Here is a 23,388-nt window from a genome sequence, read left to right on the forward strand (position 1 = left end):
GATGGACACTTTTTACATGCGGGTTTCTCCAATCAAATAGCCAAACCTAAATGACACCCAATCAAATAAAGATTGCTAAGGGATGATTAGCTGTATTGATGATGGCCCAATATGTTTACATTTAGGTAATTTAGCAGATTTTCCTTTGCAGGGCAACTAACAGGAGCAGATAAAATTAAGTGCCATGCTCATGGGGTGCGTGGCTAGACAGAGGATACACCAAACATCCCTGTCATTTAGCTCCAGACTTTTAAACGGGCAACTATTTCCAATTGAAGAGCTCTGCCTGTTTCATCTTATTAGAAGCATAAATATCTTAACGCTGTCTGAAGAGGTAAAAAGCATACCCCATGATAAGACCTCTCTCACATGTAAGTGATCATTTTGTTTGCAAGGATGTATTGCCCGTGACACCCCCCCCACACACACACACACACACAGCTGCTAATCACAAATACATTGACCCCTCTCTGGCAGCAGGTAATAGCTGATTAAAAGAAGGGTCTGGAGGTCACTGGCTCCCAGGAAGGAGTGGGCCTTCGCAGTGATTGCTTTCCAAATGTACAAGACCTCATTTTATTACAAAAGAGGACGGGCGCGTTCAATTAGTCAAAGGGGACCATAGAATCAGGACGCTGTAGAGACCCAAATTCCCAGAGCATGCAGAGAAAAGGATAAAGGTAGGTCATGAAGGGTGAGTATAGATAGACATCTGTGAATTTAAAGCTTAACGGTCACGTTTGACAAGCCGTGCAGGCGTCAAAAGAGTGGTGAGGGGACAGATACTATCGCATTGAGACTGACACAATCAAACAGACACAGTCAAGAGCCCCCGAGTGTAAAAAGATAGGATTGTGTAGTTGACGGACCCAATTGACAGCAGCCACTTTTGCAAAAGAGTAAGATGGATGTGATAATGATAATGAATTAAGAGTGTGACTATTTCAATAAAGTGATAGCCGCGATACAAACAGGTTTGCGCATGCATAGGCTGAACACAAACAGGCAGAAATATACCCACATAGAAATACAGAAACTAAACTTAATGAATCACACCCACATAATCACTCGTATAACAGACAGACAGACTGTCTGTCTGTCTGTCTGTCTGTCTGTCTGTCTGTCTGTCTGTCTGTCTGTCTGTCTGACAGACACTGGACTCACCAAGACTTGCCACATCTCAAACACCCCCACCACACACACACACACACACACACACACACACACACACTCCAAATACCAAAAAGCTTGACTCACCCAGAAGAGGAGGTTGAAGAAGACCATGCCGTAACGCAGGCTCCTCATGCAGCCCTCAGCCATCCTGCAGCGCCGCAGCTCTAGGAGGAAGATGAAGGAGAGGTCCAGGTAAAACACCACATACTTCTTCCCCTGCGAGGTGGGGTAGCGGCCTTTAGCCGCCTGCGGACCCGGCGCCGTGTGGAAGCCGAATGCAAAGGGCGGACGTTTATACTCGTACTCGCCACTGTAGCTGTGGAAGCCCGAGGTGAAGGGTGGCGTCTCGGGCTTGCTGTCCAGTGAGGGACTGCGCCGGTACGGCGTCTCGTCCGTGCTCGAGCGCCTCATGGACCAACCAGAGGTGAGGCGCTAGCAACAGCCAAAGTTTTATTTCAACACCCTCAAGAGCCTCAAAAGTCACTTAAGACCTAAACAGAGACACAAAGTCCAAATAACGTGTCCTCAGGTGACAAATGTGCATAGTTGTGGTGCCAGTAATGTGGAAGAGCAACTGTTCCAAATAGTTTCTAAGCAAACCAGCCTACAGTGTTTTCACCACAGAAACTGAAGCGTGATTAGACATGTAGTCCAACTGTGCCCCTGCAGTGATAGACCAGCTAAGATTAAAACACATCACCTCAAATTCGTCTGTGGACGATGTCTTGTCATCTGTGGTTATTCAGATTGCCTTCATTCGTAATCCTACACCTGTATATTCCCGTTTCCCTTTGCTTAATCCTACAACACCTGTTCGTTATATGTTCCTTTCCTGAATCCCACAACTACACTTGTCTATCACTTGAAAAAAATAAGCTCTAGTTTTTCCAATTCCTGCTAATCTCAGGTGAATCCGACACACGTAATTGCAAGAGCGCTTGGCACTTCCCGAACTGCTCTAATGTGGTCGGTTGGCTGAGTGATACGTCACACCTGGTGCCATTAGAAATTCCGGAGCAGGTGCGCTCTGGCAGAGAAAACAGCCACTGTTGACAACAACAACAGTGTTTTAGCCAATCAGTCTCTTTTACACCAGAACCACTTCTCCATTAAGACCGCACGCTAGTTCTACGTCCAGTTGGAATTGATTCTGAATGTTCACCAGTGTCCATTGTCTTGGCTCCACTTTCCCTCACATTCAGAAAAGTTAAAAGGAGAGAAGATGTGCAGACCAAGAGACAACACTGAGGTGAATGCGTGGGGATGAGTGAAAGGAAAAGATACGTGATAAAAGGATCGGTAACTGAAATGAGGAGAGCATTCTTTGGTTTCCTTTAGATGAGCGCTCTACCACTTTCCTTGCCTGGTTTTCCTGTTCGTCCTGGTTTGTTCTCTCTCCTCTCTAACTCCCCCTTTCTGCTTTTCCTCTGTTCCCCTTCCCGCAGCTGCTGTTTCGCAGGTCTACCTGCTACTTGCCTCACTCCCTTGCTCCTTCTTCACCTCTGTCTCCCTTTCTGTCTATCAGTTCCACAGTCCAGCCAGTAGAGCATTGCATTCAGGCAAGGTTCCCTCTCCTCCTCTTCTCTCCCTCCCTTCTGTGCACCCTTTTGTTTGTTTTCTCCTCTTCCTCTCTAGGTGGGTAACTAGAGTAAAGTATCTGCCAGGGTCATCTCCAGAAGAAGAGAGAGAGACACCTTCCTTGGATGAGGGAAGAAAAAAAAGACTGCAGTGTTATAGCAACCGTCCAGCTCCCTCTCGCTCGCCCTCTCCCTTCCACCCTCCCTCTCTCTCTTTCTCTCGCTTACTGTCTCTCATTCACTCACACTATTTCAGCACTCCCCCCCTCTACTCCTTGGTAACTGTCCTCAAATCCTGACAGTGAGATGGGTTGGAGCAGTCATTCACAGCCTATAGCCACACCCTACTACAGAGCTGAGCCAATCCGCTTCCTGCGTCCCATCCTCCCTCGCACCACACACTGTTCCTCCCTCCCTCTCCCTCGCTCTCTCTCTCTCTCTCTCTGACACACACAAACACGTGAGCATCAACCCCACACAAAAGAGGACCTGGTTAACATACCAGAAAGATGCTAGTGCTCCCTCTCCCTTTCTCCCTCTCTCCCTCCCTCTCCATTTCATTCCACATTCTAAGGTTGTTCTCTCACTCAAACCTACGCTCTATAGACGCTTGACTACAGTCATGTTTTCTACCTCTATCCCCCCCGACAGGAACAAACATACCCACACAGTGCAGCTACAATCCCATGCTGCAAGAAACTCTCCCTAGATATGCTTATGCTATAAACAAAATAACACGCTCCACAACTCTGTGACCATCTGGTTCAAAACAATGGATGGTGATGAAGGCTTCCAAGCCAACATGCAATTTCTTTTGAATAACAAAAAAGGTCAATTATGATTGAACTTATATTTTTCCCCTCGCCAAGATGCCAGTAGCAGAATATTGAACTTTCAGTTTGTTCTTAGATGCATGTACATGTTAGGCTTATGGGTAACTCAATGCCTTGCAGTCTATCATTGTTTATTGCTTGCTAATGATGTTTGGTAATTGTGTGGATCATCTAAAAATAGCATTTGTATTGATATTATACTGTATAATATACCTATTCAAAATCCTTTTCCATATACCTCACATATTGCTGACCATACAACATAAGGAATGTAGCACAGTTCCCTGTAGATATGCGTATCAGTCCATCAGGCTTACAGCATAATCTCTCTTCTACAGGCTTGGAGAACCATGCCTGGTAGCCCCATCTTAAAGATAAAACCAGCAATGATAAACTACATTATGACAATTTAATGATTAATTAAAATAGGAGTGGAGGCTGGTCCAGGTAGGAAGTAGAAAACGGACCTCTTGTAAATTTGGGAAAAATACATCAAACATATTCAGACAACAATATGGATCATTTAATGTAAATACTATACACATACAATGTCCTACTTCCCATAAGAATAAATCATTCACGGTCTCTATAACCTTGTTGTTGTATGCTTGCCTTTATTTCAGACCCACAGAGAATGAATGTGTACCAGCCATACATGTGGCTTAGTCGGCCAGTTGGCGCTTTTACAGTTTACAGAGAAACCCTGAGGCTCAGCAGGTTGTGAAATGCACTATACGTACGAAGCCACCTTCAATAAACAGACAAAGTGACCAGGAAATACAATAGTCTTAAAGTAGGGGAGAAGACTGTGAGGCTACATTCTAATGTAGTCATCATAGGCTAGCAGACCACCTACATCCAAGACAAGGACTCTTTAATAGAGGAGGAGTAGTCTATACCACTGGGACGTGACATTAATATTTTGTCAAGTGAACTAATGATAATGGTTGTGGAGTGACATCAATACTTTCATGCTGAGGACAAGTCAATAGCATTCTAGATCAATGTCAATGATCAACATTTGAATATTGAGAGCAGGACTGTCTCAATAGGATGTAGATCAGTGGTTCCAAACTGTGGGTCGGAGACCCAGTGGTGGATCATGACTGGAGTACAGGTTGGTTGAAGGATTAAAAAAATATGACTATGTAGTTAATTCCTTCAAATTGGCCAAAATATGTCCTTAAATGTCTACATTTTCAAGCAAAGATTAATTTATTTTACTACATTTTCTATTCCATTGCCTGGGTTTTTCAGCTGCACAAAAAAAATGAAAAAATGTATTGGGTTTTATTTTGGAAGGAGGCAGGGGAAAATGTGGACTTTCCACACAGAGGGGATCAGTACAATTAACAGATACTAAACACTATGCAAACCCAGTAAAAGAAACCAAGAGACAAACAACGGTATGCCCCTCTGAAGAGCAACGGTAGATTACCTCTCCAAGTGTGAAACGACAAAGGAAATGGAACTTTAATAATTCATCAAATCTACTGCAAAGCCTCCACACACACAGCCTCCATATAATTCATTTCTATTGGATTTGTAGTCATACCGGGCAGTGTGTATCTAAACACAGTTCCACACAGTCCACACTTATATCCACACTGGGTGGCATTCAATCAAACTCACACTGCAGGAAACCCTGTACTGTCCTAAATGGATTTTACAAACATGGATCCAGCACCCAACTTTTTTTAAAGAGTAATTTGTAAGTGAGCACATTGTCTATTTTCTCATCTTAATTACAGCTATAGTGATACAAACATCAAAACAGAACATCGGTCTCAGCCCTAAATAAACTATAGTGATATGTAAGAAGGCACCTGCTGTCCCTCCATGACAATTCTCAGCCCGGGGACAGTGTCAAGAGATGCCAGCCCGATGCTGATCTCATCACACCTAACAGCCCCTGTGAAAACCTCTTCACCCGCCATAATCACGATGTATGCATATCTATCAGATCTCTCAGTGATGTTATGAGCCTCATCCATCTTCACTAACATATCAGATTTCTCCTGTTATAGGATAATAATATTCTCCACTCGATTTCTATGCAGAGTCGAGGAATGCTTTCTTTACGCATCAGCACATGCAGATTACGCACATGATTGAGAATGAGTGCGTTTGTAATGAATGGGCGTTGAGACAGGGGAAAAGGTGTATGTGAGACTGACACAGACACAAAACTGGGGTTAGGGGAGGTGTTGGCTGATCACAAGTCTAATCCCGCAGCCATTGTCTCCCGAGGAATTAGATGAGATTGGTGGGGAAAATCCCCTTAAAGGACAGGGTGTAAGGATTACAGGACATAATCCATCTATCACGCATACACACACTCATAGATCCCCCCCCCCACACACACAGGATTTAAGAAAAAATGGACAATGTTTGTATGACCCCCTTCCAAGCAGGCCCATTTTTACCACATTCCTGTGACAAGTGGTGGTAGTGGTATGCAGATGTGGGTGGGCGTTTATTTGAATAAATCCATTGAATATACACCATCAAAAATACATCTATTATTCATTTGTTTTGGTAGGTCCTAAGAAACACTATAAGACTAATAAAATGTATTTTTAAAAACTACACATATTTTGTAGTAAGAATACAGAATAAAATAAATAATATTTTTCCCACACAACTTGTGTCACGGGAAGGTGAAAAAAAGTTCTATTTTTGAAACAGCCCAAACCCATGCTTTTTTCAAATCCATGTTTCATTTCTTTCTTACCCACTTTGTCAGGATGCAGACGTAGGGTCTTACGTTGTGCGTATCTTCATCATGACACTGATAGAAAATAATAGCAATCCTATTTTCAAAAGCATGCGAGTCTCGTGTTAATATTTCACAACCTCCGCGGGCTTGTGTAGTTGCATACATGCGATCGAGCAAAATAAAAGGCCTACATTAGATTTGGGCAACATTATTGCATGCTGAATGATTCTCATCAGTGATAGATGGGCAAACGAATAAATGAGCTATACAACCCCCACTTATTTGGGCAGCCAGAAACCAATTAACCAAATAGCCTATACAGACAGAGATTCAGTGAAACAAAATCACATTGATTGAAACAAGTCAATGACGTCTCAGGCTTTTGGGCAAACGTAGACCTAGGCTACTAAGCGACTGCAAGTGAAGAGCAACATAATCCACTTGTTAAACAACATAACATGCTGGCAAAATGTTCAAATAGATGAGCCAACTAGACAAGATGATCGTGAGCAGCACTCACCTCAATTTAGATAACATTTCCCCAGCCTATTTGTTGCCTAACCAATACGAAAACGGAGATTCAGTGAAAAACTAAATCTGACATTGACTACTCTTGATAAATCAATCAAAACGGTGCTGAAATTATCATCTAGTTGACCACACGCAGGTATGGCTTGAAATGTATTACAATGATTGGATGACTTCGGAGTTTCAATAGCAACAATTTGATACATGCCTTCATTTGAAATAGCCTACTTTATTCCAATATTTTCGTCATTCAGTGATATTTATTCCTACAGTAATTATTTATGGGTCCATCCAGTTGTGGTTAAGAAAACATTTCATTTTTATTTATTTCACCTTTATTTAACCAGGTAGGCAAGTTGAGAACAAGTTCTCATTTACAATTGCGACCTGGCCAAGATAAAGCAAAGCAGTTCGACAACATACAAAAACACAGAGTTACACATGGAGTAAAACAACATACAATCAATGATGCAGTAGAAAAAAATAAGACTATATACAATGTGAGCAAATGATGTGAGATAATGGAGGTAAAGGCAAAAAATGCCATGGTGGCAAAGTAAATAAAGTATGGCAAGAAAAACACTGGAATGGTAGATTTGTGGTTTGAAGAAAGTTAAAAGTTAGAATATAAATAATATGGTGCAAAGGAGCAAAATAAATAAAATAAATAAATACAGTAGGGGAAAAGGTAGTAGTTTGGGCTCAATTAAAGATGGGCTATGTACAGGTGCAGAGATCTGTGAGCTGCTCTGACAGCTGGTGCTTAAAGCTAGTGAGGGAGATAAGTGTTTCCAGTTTTAGAGATTTTTGTAGTTCGTTCCAGTCATTGGCAGCTGAGAACTGGAAGGAGAGACGACCAAAGGAGGAGTTGGCTTTAGGGGTGACCAGAGAGATATACCTGCTGGAGCGCGTGCTACAGGTGGGTGCTGCTATGGTGACCAGTGAGCGGAGATAAGGGGGGACTTTACCTAGCAGGGTCTTGTAGATGACCTGGAGCCAATGTGTTTGGCGACGATTATGAAGTGAAGGCCAGCCAACGAGAGCATACAGGTCGCAGTGGTGGGTTGTATATGGGGCTTTGGTGACAAAACGGATGGCACTGTGATAGACTGCATCCAGCTTGTTGAGTAGGGTATTGGAGGCTATTTTGTAAATGACATCGCCGAAGTCGAGGATTGGTAGGATGGTCAGTTTTACGAGGGTATGTTTGGCAGCATGAGTGAAGGATGCTTTGTTGCGAAATAGGAAGCCAATTCTAGATTTCACTTTGGATTGGAGATGATTGATGTGAGTCTGGAAGGAGAGTTTACAGTCTAACCAGACACCTAGGTATTTGTAGTTGTCCACAAATTCTAAGTTAGAGCCGTCCAGAGAAGTTATGCTGGATGGGCGGGCAGGTGCAGGCAGCGATCGGTTGAAGAGCATGCATTTAGTTTTACTTGTGTTTAGGAGCAGTTGGAGACCACGGAAGGAGAGTTGAATGGCATTGAAGCTCGTCTGGAGGGTTGTTAACACAGTGTCCAAAGAAGGGCCAGAAGTATACAGAATGGTGTCGTCTGCGTAGAGGTGGATCAGAGATTCACCAGCAGCAAGAGCGACATCATTTATGTATACAGAGAAAAGAGTTGGCCCAAGAATTGAACCCTGTGGTACCCCCATAGAGACTGCCAGAGGTCCAGACAGTAGGCCCTCCGATTTGACACACTGAACTCTGTCAGAGAAGTAGTTGGTGAACCAGGCGACGCAATTGTTTGAGAAACCAAGGCTACTAAGTCTGCCGATGAGGATGTGGTGATTAACAGAGTCAAAAGCTTTGGCCAGGTCAATGAATACGGTAGCACAGTAATGTTTCTTATCGATGGCGGTTACGATGTCGTTTAGGACCTTGAGCGTGGCTGAGGTGCACCCATGACCAGCTCTGAAACCAGATTGCATAGCGGAGAGGGTGCGGTGGGATTCAAAATAGTCGGTAATCTGTTTGTTGACTTGGCTTTCGAAGACCTTAGAAAGGCAGGGTAGGATGGATATAGGTCTGTAGCAATTTGGGTCAAGAGTGTCACCTCCTTTGAAGAGGGGGATGACAGCAGCTGCTTTCCAATCTATGGGAATCTCAGACGACACGAAAGAGAGGTTGAACAGGCTAGTAATAGGGGTTGCAATAATTTCGGCAGATAATTTTAGAAAGAAAGGGTCCAGATTGTCAAGCCCAGCTGATTTGTAGGGGTCCAGATTTTGCAGCTCTTTCAGAACATCAGCTGAATGGATTTGGGAGAAGGAGAAATGGGGGAGGCTTGGGCGAGTAGCTGTGGGGGGTGCAGTGCTGTTGAATGCAGTAGGGGTAGTTAGGTGGAAAGCATGGCCAGCCGTAGAAAAATGCTTATTGAAATTCTCAATTATAGTGGGCTTATCGGTGGTGACAGAGTTTCCTATCCTCAGTGCAGTGGGCAGTTGGGAGGAGGTGTTCTTATTCTCCATGGACTTTACAATGTCCCAGAACTTTTTAGAGTTGGAGTTGCACGAAGCAAATTTCTGTTTGAAAAAGCTAGCCTTGGCGTTTCTAACTGCCTGTGTGTATTGGTTTCTAACTTCCCTAAAAAGTTGCATATCGCGGGGGCAGTTCGATGCTAATGCAGAACGCCACAGGATATTTTTGTGTTGGTTAAGGGCAGTCAGGTCTGGGGAGAACCAAGGGCTATATCTGTTCCTGGTTCTAAATTTCTTGAAAGGGGCATGCTTATTTAAGATGGAGAGGAAGGCATTTAAAAAAAATAACCAGGCATCCTCTACTGACGGGATGAGGTCAATATCCTTCCAGGATACCAGGGCCAGGTCGATTAGAAAGGCTTGCTCGTTGAAATGTTTCAGGGAGCGTTTGACAGTGATGAGTGGAGGTCGTTTGACCGCTGACCCATTACGGGTGCAGGCAATGAGGCAGTGATCGCTGAGATCTTGGTTGAAAACAGCAGAGGTGTAATTAGAGGGCACATTGGTTAGGATGATATCTATGAGGGTGCCAGTGTTTGCGGCTTTGGGGTTGTACCTGGTGGGTTCATTAATAATTTGTGTGAGATTGAGGGCATCAAGCTTGGATTGTAGAATGGCTGGGGTGTTAAGCATGTCCCAGTTTAGGTCGCCTAGTAGCACGAGCTCTGAAGATAGATGGGGGGCAATCAGTTCACATATGGTGTCCAGAGCACAGCTAGGGGCCGAGGGGGGTCTATAGCAGGCGGCAACGGTGAGAGACTTGTTTTTGGAGAGGTGGATTTTTAAAAGTAGAAGTTCAAATTGTTTGGGTACAGACCTGGATAGCAGGACAGAACTCTGCAAGCTATCTCTGCAGTAGATTGCAACACCGCCCCCTTTGGTCGTTCTATCTTGTCTGAAAACGTTGTAGTTAGGGATGAAGATTTCACAGTTTTTGGTGGACTTCCTAAGCCAAGATTCAGACACAGCTAGGACATCCGGGTTGGCAGAGTGTGCTAAAGCAGTGAATAAAACAAACTTAGGGAGGAGGCTTCTAATGTTAACATGCATGAAACCAAGGCTATTACGGTTACAGAAGTCATCAAAAGAGAGCGCCTGGGGAGTAGGTGTGGAGCCAGGCACTGCAGGGCCTGGATTCACCTCTACATCCCCAGCGGAGCAGAGAAGAATAAGTATGAGGGTACGGCTAAAAGCTATAAGAATTCATGCTTAGTGGTAGGGTATGCGAAGAAGAGTGACATGCCTGGCAAAGTTTACAACTGGCAGGAGGATGGTAAACTTGTGCTGCCTAGCAACCATCAAGAGTTTAAGAACGTAGTGCGTGCCGCCTCAGCATTAAACTACGTTTCATACTAAAGGCGTCAGCATGCCTTGATTCGGCTGGCGCCTAGCCTAACGACTGTGCTCGCATACTCCCTTAAAATACCTTTGCTTGAAAAACGAGCGAAAAAGCAGCAATAGTTTTTTTGTCTATCTTGAGCCACCGTAGCCAAAATAGTCCATATTCATCTAAAATAACTCAATAAATCTGTCATTCATTTTTACGTTTTGGCCGAGGCGATTTTTGCCGCGCAATTGTACATCCAACTAAAATGTTTGGTGAATAATCCCTACTGTTGACCAATCACCGACGAATGGGCATAGATTTGGGCTACCGACTTCAGTTTGCCTCGAGAAAACATTGTGTGCGCACGAACAGCCGGAAAGCCCTGGCCGAAGACCAAAACAGTCATAAAATGTATTCATAATATATGCACAAACTGTTCCGAACTGTTTCGGATGGGAAGTATGTCATAAGCCATAGGCAGAAGTTTACTTAAATGATTACTCGATCATTAGGTGGAAATTAAAGTTTTGGCTTTGATACAGGTGTTGTATTAGTCTATAAATAAATCTGCCAAAATTCGTAATCTCTCCCATGTCTTATTCGACTAGTAGTTGTTCTGAAATGTTTATTGCTTGCCTATATTTTACTCTCTCCTCTATGTTTAATATAACACATATAATTATAAATGTTGGTTGCCTAGCCTGACGGGAAGTTTGTTCTATAGACAGTATTTGACTGATGTGTGCCACAGAAAGTATTTGACTAGTGACAAAATTAAGGATATTAGAAGGGGGGGGGGTTCGGCAAGGCCATTTTCTTGCCTGCCGAAAATCTCCCCTCCATTCTATCTTGGGGCTGCAATGCCTGTGTAACAGTAGAGCTTCCATCCCTCTCCTCGCCCCAACCTGGGCTTGAACCAGGGACCCTCTGCACACATCAACAACTGACATCCCACGAAGCATCGATATCCATCACGCCACAAAAGCCGCAGAGCAAGGGGAACAACTACTTCAGGTCTCAGAGCGAGTGACGTAACCCGATTGAAACGCTATTAGCGCGCACCACCGCTAACTAACTACCCATTTCACATCGGTTACACCTGGCACACTTCAGAATCATTTTTGGTAGCTCAAACTCAGGTTGACCAGTGCCACAGAAAGTATTTGACTCTAGCCACAAAATTAAGGAAATTAGAAGGGGGAGGAGAATTTCAGAAACCCCGCCTTCTAATTTCCTTAATTTTGTCACTAGTCAAATACTTTCTATGGCACACTTCAGTCAAATACTTTCTATAGAACAAACTTCACGTCAGGATAGGCAACATAAATTAATAATGAATGTATGTGTGTTATATTAAACATAGAGGGAGTAAAATGTAGGCAAGCAATAAACATTTCAGAACAACTACTAGTCAATAAGACATGGGAGAGATGACGAATTTTGGCAAAGAGATTTATTTATAGACTAATACACTTAAAACAAATAGCCAAACCGAAAACTTCAGACATTACTAGTGCCTGCCCCGCGATCAAAGGACACAAATAAAAAAAATGCTTTCTGCTACTAAAATGAAATGTAGGCTAAACTGACAACGGAGTGAAGAGCAGAAATCTCAACTAGCAAGCAAGTCGCAGCAATGAAGAATTGAGTGCGTGCGCGTTCACGCGAAGGGGAGATTTTCGGCACAACACCTGCAATACCTGTCAGTTAAAAGGAAAAAGCGGAAAAAAATTGCCGGTATGGTAAAGTTGGCGGAAAAAACGTTGTAGTATGAAAGGGATAGTACACACATGCAGCAAGCAAATTCACAACGTACCTAGCACACATCTAAGCATGCACACAGCCCCACACGCACACACACCCCCCCACACAAGCCACTGGGCTCACTTACTGTACATCATGGCGTTAACACAGTATAGCGGGTGAATAACGGTGATGGGATTGCATTCGCAGTATGAGTAATCTCGTCACTAGATTTCTCAGACAGGTGGCTATGCGTTGGCGAGCTCCAGGAAACTTGATTAAGAGGGAAAGTGACAGAGCGGTAAAAGAGAGCGGTAAATGCGGATAAATACAGAGAGTATTGGGGGCACATGTCAGGTCAGCGGACAGGTGTGTGTGTGTGTGTACCGTGCATATCAGTCACGTGCGTGACTTCGTCTTTGATTATAACCAACGCAGTTTATTTTTCAAGGATCACTCATTACCCTCCCCACGTTAGATTGCACTAGATAGTTCAGCAGACTTAACACTATCTCATATTTCTCTCGAATTCACTGGTAATGGTTTCCCGGTTCCCAAGGGTATCGATTCATCCACTTAACCTGGCACCATAAAGAATGAGAACCAATATGCTGTTGTTTGATTACGGTAGCTACTGGCTTGGAGCAAGCCTTTCTTGTAGCACACAGTGTTGCTTCTGAGCTATGGCCAAACAATATGACCAATGGCATAGGGCTACACTCTTAGAATATACGAGAACTCGTTTTGATTATCTTGGTTCCTCTGTGGAAAGGGTTCTACTATACATGAAACCCAAAAGCTTAGAGACATTGCACATACACAGTTTAAACTGTTAAGTGAGAAATGCAGAGTTCCTCTGAGGTTCTCACCATATATAGAATTAATAATCATACAAATATAATTAGTAATTATATTTCTATGGTTCACATCCCCGCTGTGGGAACATAAGAGTTCTGGTGCCATAACCGGGAAATCGTGTTTACTAGTTGAAACACACCGGCTGGTAAGTAATTCATGTTTGAAAATAAATAAATGACATGATAGTCCTCTGCATATGCTCCCCCACACTTCCTAACAGACTGACTGGTCGAAACACACGTTTGTTTCGCAGTAGGAGGTCTGATAGAAACCAGCCCTAATTATGTTCACTTCAGTTAGCGAGTGATGTTAAATCAATGTGGAAACCGATTGGATTTGAAAAAAGGGAATTTTATATTTTTTTCACCCAACTTTTTACCTAAATCCAATAACATAGTGAAATGTTTTGTTGATTTCACGTTGAATTCACGTTAGTCGACAACTCAACCATATGTAAATCAAAACTAGACGTGGAACTGACGTCTGTGCCCATTGGATTGAATGTTTATTTAATGTACTAAAATGTCATTAAACCAACACCGAAGTTGTTTGCTAAGTAGCAAAGAAAATGAACATGGTTAACAGTGGCGGTATATATTCTTAAGAATAATTTCAAGTACATAAGCCTGTGAACACCTAATTACCCAAATCATAATTACTGTTAGTGGAGGACTGTTTGCATGGAGAGAGAGGATGCTAATTAGTAAACCTACACATAACTGTAGGATAACTACTAAAATAATAATAATAAAACAATAATAATAATAATAATAGGATAACAGTAAAACAGAGAGATAAGCACTCCAACAGATTGTGGGCCACTCCTCTACACATCTTTTCCAACAAACGTATATTACCATTTCAGTCATGTTGTCTTTACTCGTAAACATTTTTTTTACACGACTATGTCGCTTTGGATAAAATAATCTGCTAAATGGTATTTATTATTATTATATAAAAAAAAGAACAATTCAGTTTGAAATAATACAAAAAAGTGGTGAGTCCAACATTGATCTTACCTCTTTGCACGGCAAGTCTATAGCTTGTGGGATAACTAATATCTTTACAACCTGAGTTGCATTGAGGTACAATCTGTCCAACATGACTCCAAACCAAAGATGTTAAACAGTAGTCCTACACAACAGTGGTGGCTGGGAGAGGTGGGGAGGCTGGACACCTTATTTAAATCGGCAGAAAATTTGCTACAACAGAATGTCGATAGTCATATGTAAGAATGATGAGAAACCTACAGAGGGCATTTTTACTGTATGCTGGATTTAGGTTTCCCAATTGCCTTATTTGTCTCAGGTTGGTCCATTAATGTTCTGGTGACTGGTGAACAGAAATAGCAGGAAAGAAAACTGGAGCAAAAATGAAAGTAGTTGAGAAAAAGGGAGTGTTAAGTAGAACACCTATTTATGTTTGGGGAATGAGATAAGAGGGTAATTGGGGGATGAGGGAACCAACTCTAGTAGTTGACGAATGATAAAAGGGTAAAACACTAAATAACTACCAAACACACATTTTCCCTCAGTCTAGTCCATTCACACACGCTAACATGTTTCTTCCAATATTTGGATGAGTTGAGACACTTTCGTTTGACTATCTTTCCCACTGGTGGTCAATTTAAACACTGCATGTTCACAGAAATGTTACACTATATCCCAACAGTGTCAAACCTGCTGATGCAGTAAGTCCTTTGTGGCCTCAATTAGCTTTTAAATCAAAATAGTCATAACCCCACTGTCACCCAGGAAGTAGACAATGTCAGCGTGAACACAAAATATGTGTCTGTTTCATAAATAACGTCCCCTGCCTCCCTCTCACAGCATAGTAAAGCTTGACAGCTGGCATGGCATTATCCCTAACTGCATCTTCACACTCTCCAAAGACACCAGGAAGTGTAATTCAACTGCACAAAAACAATGAGTCAGCCAACTACTGCAGGTTAACAATATTGAATCAGGCTAAGGTATTAAATGTTCGGAAAACAATTGGGAACACATACTGTATAACACATAGCAGAGACAGAGACAGGTAGAGCGAGAGAAAGGTAGACAGAGAGATCAGAGTAGGAGAGAGAACAGGGAGGAATGAGAGATGTGCCCTGGGACTTCACTTCAGCTTTGATCAGGCTCACTCTTTTTTCAAAAACAGAGGGAATACTTGATCTAGGAAAATCTATGACTGTCTACATCTACACGTTCCGCTAGCGGAACGTCTGCTCCAATATCCAATGATGGGCGGGGCGCGAAATTCAAACTCCTCTAAATCCGAAAACTTACACTTTTCAAACATATGACTATTTTACAGCTATTTAAAGACAAGACTCTCCTTTATCTAACCAAACTGTCCGATTTCAAAAAGGCTTTACAGCGAAAGCAAAACATTAGATTATGTCAGCAGAGTACCCAGCCAGGAATAATCACACAGCCATTTTTCAAGCTAGCATATCATGTCACATAAACCCAAACCATATCTAAATGCAGCACTAACCTTTGATGATCTTCATCAGATGACACACCTAGGACATTGTGTTATACAATACATGCATGTCTGTTCAATCAAGTTCATATTTATATCAAAAACCAGCTTTTTACATTAGCATGTGACGTTCAGAACTAGCATTCCCACCGAACACTTCCGGTGATTTTACTAAATTACTCACGATAAACGTTCACAAAAAGCATAACAATTATTTTAAGAATTATAGATACAGAACTCCTCTATGCACTCGATATGTCCGATTTTAAAATAGCTTTTCGGATGAAGCACATTTTGCAATAATGTAAGTACATAGCCCGGCGTTACAGGGCTAGCTATTTAGACACCCTGCAAGTTTAGCCTTCACCAAAATCACATTTCCTATAAGAAAAATGTTCTTACCTTGCTTGTTCTTCATCAGAATACACTGCCAGGACTTCTACTTCAATAACAAATGTAGGTTTGGTCCCAAATAATCCATCGTTATATCCAAACAGCGACGTTTTGTTCGTGCGTTCTAGACACTATCCCAACGCTAAATCTCGGCCACGAGCATGACGCAAAATATGACAAAAAATTTCTAAATATTCCATTACCGTACTTCGAAGCATGTCAACCGCTGTTTAAAACCAATATTTATGCAATTTATCTCGTAGAGAAGCGATAATATTCCGACCGGGAATCTGCCTGTCTGTAAACTGAGGAAAAAACCGAAAGCCGGGGGCGGGGCGTGTCACGCGCCTAAGGCTTAGTCCATTGACTGACCACTCAGCTTTTGCTCTCGTGTGCTTCAGCCAGGGCTTTGAATTACGTCATTCCTGTTTTTCCCGGGCTGTGAGACTCCATTGTTGACGTGAGAAGTGTCACGTAAGAGCAGAGATCCTTTGTAAACGACAGAGATAATAAAGAAGGGCAAGAAATGTTCAGACAGGGTACTTCCTGAACAGAAGCATCTCAGGTTTTTGCCTGCCATAGGAGTTCTGTTATACTCACAGACACCATTCAAACAGTTTCAGAAACTTTGGAGTGTTTTCTCTCCAAAGCTAATAATTATATGCATATTCCAGTTTCTGGGCAGGACTAATAATCAGATTAAATCGGGTACGTTTTTTATCCAGCCGTGAAATTACTGCCCCCTAGATGTAAGAGGTTAACTGTGTCGCAAACTTTCCCAGAATGTATTTTTTAAATAAAGCAGAGATAGGGGAGGCTTCAGGATTGGACAACACATTCTTTCCGATTTCTGACAGATTTGTTGCCATGGCAACTAAACCCAGCTGAGCAAGTAAAACAGCACCTTGTGAACTTCTCAATGAGAGAGCGAGTCACTGTGGACTGTGGCGTGGCAGACCATGCATGCTAATGATATAATGGAGGACCTTGTTAGGGGTGAAGCTAATAGAAGCAAATACATTTCCATAAGTTTCCATTTGGTTGATTGATTTGCTGCTTTAGTGTGCTAATTTGTTCAACCATGGATCTCTATTTACCTCTCTGAAGACAGCAAATCACCGTCTAGCAACTTCGCAAGACGAAACACCAATCCATGACGGGTGATCTGCATGTAGCCTACATGGAGTCCTGTTTGGCTCATTTGGAAAAGCATGGCACTTGCTGAGTTATGATTGTGGGTTTGATTCCCACTGGGGCCACCCATATGAAAATGTACTGTAGACACACACTACTATAAGTCATTTGGATAAAAGTGTCTTGTAATTGGCATATATTTAATATGCAAAAATGTCTAAAAACATGTTTTCACTTTGTCATTATGGGGTTTTGTGTGTAAATAAATGAGAAAAATCTATTTAATCAATTTTGACTTCAGGTTGTAACAATAAAATATTGAAAAATTCTCACATTTACATCAGTATTCAGACCCTTTACTCAGTACTTTGTTGAAGCACCTTTGGCAGCGTTTACTGCCTCGAGTCTTCTTGGGTATGATGCTACATGCTTGGTACACCTGTATTTGGGGAGTTTCTCCCATTCTTCTCTGCAGATCCTCTCAAGCTCTGTTAGGTTGGATGGGGAGCATTGCTCCCCACTTAATTTAACAGAGCTTCAGAAAATCTGCAAGGACAAATTGAAGAAAATCCCCAAATCCAGATGTGCAAAGCTGATACAGACATACCCAAAATGACTCAAAGCTGTAATTGCCTAAATGGTGCTTCTACAAAAAACAAATTGGCTGCGCCCCTGCCCAGTCATGTGAAATCCATAGATTAGGGCCTAATTTATTTATTGAAATTGTCTGGTTTCCTTCTATGAACTGTAACTCAGTAAAATCTTTGAAGTTGTTGCATGTCGCATTTATATTTTTGTTCAGTATAACTAAGTGTGACAGACACTGGGAGCTAATTGAGGATATAATTACATAAAACACCCTGAACTGAAATGGATATTTGTTCAATGACGAAGTGTCATATTAGCTGCACTGTGACATTTCAGCGGCATTTATAATATTTGCGAACTGGAGGAGAGCAGCGGGGAGGATGAGGTGAACAGCAGAGTGGAAAATGAGTCTTTAGAAAGGACTGATTTACATTAAATAAATAGATAATGCAGCAACCATGTCTAAAATACAGCACTATGCGGCCTGCTGACTATCAAGAGCAGGCTCTTCAACAAAGTGCTTGTGGATTGTGCTGACATGCATGAGGTCCCTGGTTCAAGTCCAGCTCCTGGCTCTATCCCTCAAATTCACAACAGCGTGTTAGGCTTTTTCAGTGTTATAATACTTAATGTCATATACTAAAGCGCCTTTTCTGCACTAAAGGCACTATACAACATAGCATAAGACCATTATCACAGTATACACAATAACACCATATCAAACCGATCAGATATACAAGAAAGCTCCTCAGTCAGCTAATTACACGTTCACGTGTGACAGAGTTTTACCACAGGAGTATTGAGTTGTGGACTGAATGATGCCTCCATCTTTACAAGCACTCAATCTCACTTCTATGCCAGATTACATTTGATACCCGGTCACTCTCCAGAGGTCGAAATAGCCCCATGTAAACCATCAAAATATGAAAGGGCCTTCTATTGCAGTGTACTTATCTTTAGGGAACTCCCCACAGAATGATTGGCAAGCAACCATTCATTCATGACAGTCTGGACAACAGAGTTTGAAATGCAGTAAAGAGTAAATCAATGTAGTCTCACTGAAATACAAAATAAATATAAATGGGGAGAGAAATTGAAAAAGAGAGAGAGAGAGAGAGAGAGAGAGAGAGAGTGAAAGAAGAGAGACTGAACAAGAGACAGATGTTATTGTTGCCCAAATGTTAATTGTTGTGTAAAGGGTGTGTGGGGAGACTGAGAGGGAGGAAGAGTGTGGTTGAGGCATTTGGTTTTTCACTCCATTTACTTAACTTCAGCACTCTCCCACACAATAGTAAACAAACAAAAGACACTTCAAAATCGGTCCAACATGGCCTTGTTCACATCTGCATCTGATCTTACAACCAACCTGACAAGAGGCACAATGGTACATTTTGTGAAGCGTGTGTATACAGTACAGTGCCTGTCTAGCGCTAGTTGTACATTTCCCTCTCTCTCTCTCCCTTTATATTTTAGAAGGCAGCACCTGTATGTACAAATCTTTCCTCCCACTTGTGCCTAAAAGGGCTTCTCTGTGCATTGTCCAGGAATACACACACACTCACTACACATGCTTTTACCACAGAGACAAACGCTCAACATTCTTTAGCCTAGTGGTTAGAGCGTTGGGCCAGCAACCGAAAGGTTGCAAGTTCGAATCCCCAAGGCGAAACATCTGTCATTCTACCCTTGAGCAAGGCAGTTTACCCCCCACAACAACAGCTCCCCGGGCACCCAATGTGGAAGCCCCCAGCACCTCTCCAATTCAGAGAGGTTGGGTTAAAAGCAGAAGTCAAGTTTTGGTTGGACCTTGTGTGCAATTGACGATAAAAATGAATGCATTATTTATTATGACCTATTTCTCTTTCTCCCTCTTTTACACAAACACACACACACCTACTATACAGATCTGGGTTGGCATGTCCACTCTCAGTGGAGCCAGTGTTTGTGATAATTATCCCGACCCGAATGTTGCCACACCTAGAGGGAGCCACAAGTCGCCCACAAAACTCTCAGGGAAAAAAACACCAGCTGCAGTAGTAAAACCAAAACACTCCCTCTGCCTTCTCCATCCCCCCTTTTTTATCGTTCCTGTTTAACCTGTTTTTCAAATACCTTTTAAAACCTTGGCCTTGTTAGTGAACACAACAGACAAAACATGGCCAAATATCAAAGCCCAAACTTGGGGTATGCCTGTTCCATTTTCTCTCGGCTTGTGCAAGTCAATGTAAACAGTAGGCTACTGCCAACTGAGAAGTTAGAGTTCATCAGTTCATCCGCGTTGGCCTGTTGAGGTGTGGGCGCGCATATGGAGGAGGCTGTGTCTGTGCTCTCGCTATGTTTACTAAGCTCTGCATTGGCATAACACCAACACGTTCATGTACTGTAAGCATATTGCTGCAATATACAACAATAACAAGAATTATATCGATATGAATGATAAGTCACTTTGATGGTCCTCAGTTGGTTGGTCATGACATACAATGCATTCGGAAAGTATTCAGACCACTTGACTTTTCGGGGTGGCAGGTAGCCTAGTGGTTAGAACGTTGGGCCAGTAACCGAAAAGTTGCTGGATCAAATCCCCGAGCTGACAAGGTAAAAATCTGTCGTTCTGCCCCTGAAGAAGGCAGTTAACCCACTGTTCCCCGGTAGGCCATCATTGTAAATAAGAATTTGTTCTCAACTGACTTGCCTAGTTAAATAAAGGTTATTAAAAAAATGTATTCAATTGTTTTTTCCCCCCTCAATCTACACACAATGTCAAAGCAAAAAAACGTTGTTATTTTTTTTAAACATTTTTGTACTTTGTTGAAGCACCTTTGGCAGCGATTACAGCCTTGAGTCTTCTTGGGTATGACGCTACAAGCTTGGCACACCTGTATTTGGCAAGTTTCTCCCATTCTTCTCTGCAGATCCTCTCAAGCTCTGTCAGGTTGGATGGGGAGTGTTGCTGCACAGCTATTTTCAGGTCTCTCCAGAGATGTTCGATCGGGTTCAAGTCCTGGCTCTGGCTGGGCCACTCAAGTACATTGTTGCGAAGCCACTCCTGCGTTGTGTTGGCTGTGTGCTTAGGGTCGTTGTCCTGTTGGAAGGTGAACCTTTGCCCCAGTCTGAGGTCCTGAGCGCTCTGGAGCAGGTTTTCATCAAGGATCTTTCTGTACTTTGCTCCGTTCATCTTTCCCTCAATTCTGCTTTGTCTCCCAATCCCTGCCACTGAAAAACATCCCCACGGCATGATGCTGCCACCTCTATTCTTCACCGTAGGAATGGTGCCAGGTTTCCTCCAGACGTGATGCTTGGCAATCAGGCCAAAGAGTTCTATCTTGGTTTCATCAGACCAGAGAATCTTGTTTCTCATGGTCTGAGTCTTTAGGTGCCTTTTGGCAAACTCCAAGCAGGCTGTCATGTGCCTTTTACTGAGGAGTGGCTTCCGTCTGGCCACTCTACCATAAAGGCCTGATTGGTAGAGTGCTGCAAAGATGGTTGTCCTTCTGGAAGGTTCTCCCATCTCCACAGAGGAACTCTGGAGCTTTGTCAGAGTGAGTATTGGGTTCTTGGTAACCTCCCTGACCAAGGCCCTTCTCCCCCGATTGCTCAGTTTGGCCGGACAGCCAGCTCTAGGACAATGATGAATGATGGAGGCCACTGTTCTTCGGGGCCGTCAATGCTGTAGAAATGTTTTGGTACCCATCCCCAGATCTGTGCCTCGACACAATCCTGTCTCGGAGCTCTACGGACAATTCCTTCGACCTCATGTCTTGGTTTTTGCTCTGACGTGCACTGTCAACTGTGAGACCTTATATAGACTGGTGTGTGCCATTCCAAATCATGTCCAATCAAGTAAATGTGCCACAGGTGGAATCCAATCAAGTTGTAGAAACATCTCAATGATGATCATTGGAAACAGAATGCACCTGAGCTCAATTTTAAGTTTCATAGCAAAGGGTCTGAATAATTACATAAATAAGGTATTTCTGTTTTTTATTTTTTATAAATTTAATAAAATGTCTAAAAACCTGTGTTCACTTAATCATTATGGGGTATTGTGTGTAGATTGATGAGGGAAAAAAACATTTCATCAATTTTAGAATAAGGCTGTAACGTAACAAAATGTGGGAAAAGTCAAGGGGTCTGAATACTTTCCGAATTCACTGTAGAGATGGAGGTTAACACATTTGTAATAGAAAACATCTTACATTCCTATACCAGCCTATAAGACCACATAAAGTATTCTTGTCCTATGATGAAATTGTACTGTAGGGCTGATCAGCCTGCCTTTATCTGTGGGTATGAGTTGGGCAGTCAGTGAGGCTCAATGTTCCTCTTCCAAAAGAAGGAAAGCCAATACAAGGGAGGGAACAGCTCCAGGAATGCTTGGAATTCTGAAATGTTATTCTCTAGGGAAAGTTTATTTCTGTCTTTTATCTGGAACCAGGGGAAAGTTTCTCTCTGACACCCTTTCTCCTTCCTCACTCCACAGGTACCTCCTGTATATAGCCTCATTTTTGTTATTCTATTGTGTTACTTTTTTTATTTTTTTACTTTAGTTTCATAAAACTGCATTGTTGGTTAAAGGGCTTGTAAGTAAGCATTTCATGGTTAGGTGTATTCGGTGTATGTGAAAAATAAAATTTGATTTTGATTTGAAAAAAACTAAAACATGAGGAGATACATTTGAATCATCACGTGGTTGCTACGGAATTGGATAAATATTGAATTAGCAAATTAGTAGGCTACTTAGGGCTATGTGAAGGAAAGACACCACTATAATACTAACTCTCCTAAGGGACGTTGGTGTGATTTTGAAGATGTTGTCATGATGATAAGAAATTGCTTGTTTCCATGACCATGTATTCAAAACTCTTCCCAAAATATATTAAAGTTGCAGTCATAATAATAAATAGTTATTCTGTGTGTGTGTGTGTGTGTGTCAGAAAAAGTTCTGGAAATAGACAATTAAAATAGTTTGCACAGCACATTAGCATCAATTAGTATGTTAGTTAGGTCTGTAATCTATAAATTGGCTGAAAATAGCAATATTGCCAGGGGAAATGTAGGCTTACCTCTATTTATATTTTCTTTTCAATAATGGTCCTCCCCGTAGAATACTCGGTGAGTTGGCTAACTTTGAAAGTTCACTCTTTCTCGCTCTCTGTATTTGTCTCTCTCGTGCCTGAGGTTCCCGTTTAAAAACTAGAACCACTTTCAAATATATCAGTAACGTTACTGTAGTAGCCTACACATTTGAATTCCCGTCGGGCGAACACGTTTCTGGAGCTCCGCAATGGTGATGATAGGCACATTTCAATCAGTTTACATGCGCTCCTTCTCTAGTACAGAAGGTGGCGGTAACACCATTTCTGTGTCCCTGTTTTATTCTTGTTCCCAAATACTTTATACACAAACAAAAATTCCAAAATTCTATACAAGAATTACACATATTTTTGATTGAATTTAACTCTTATGAAAACATTAATCCTAGTGAAAAACAACAAGAATAACATTTTCCTGAATCATTGTAATAAGATTTTTTCTGAGTGATTACAA

The 23,388-nt window shown here is 42.1% G+C and overlaps 1 protein-coding gene across 4 annotated transcripts in view; it reads right to left on the bottom strand.

Annotated features, from left to right (window-relative positions):
* LOC115167558 (tetraspanin-4) overlaps positions 1-23,176 on the bottom strand; it is a 103,822-nt gene extending 80,646 nt beyond the window's left edge. The window contains exons 1-2 of one of the 4 annotated variants that reach the window (XM_029722123.1): positions 22,905-23,176; positions 1,258-1,337 (exon numbers count right to left, since the gene is read on the bottom strand). In XM_029722123.1, coding sequence (XP_029577983.1) covers positions 1,258-1,320 — 63 coding nt within the window. In that variant the 5' untranslated portion in view covers positions 1,321-1,337; positions 22,905-23,176. Of the gene's footprint in view, positions 1-1,257; positions 3,029-12,532; positions 12,647-22,904 lie in introns of those variants that run through there. The other 3 variants (XM_029722122.1, XM_029722121.1, XM_029722120.1) reach the window with 3 other exon arrangements.
* Positions 23,177-23,388: the final 212 nt, after the last annotated feature.

This window comes from Salmo trutta, chromosome 29, assembly GCF_901001165.1.
Source record: "Salmo trutta chromosome 29, fSalTru1.1, whole genome shotgun sequence".
In the NCBI taxonomy this organism is placed as follows: Eukaryota; Metazoa; Chordata; class Actinopteri; order Salmoniformes; family Salmonidae; genus Salmo; species Salmo trutta.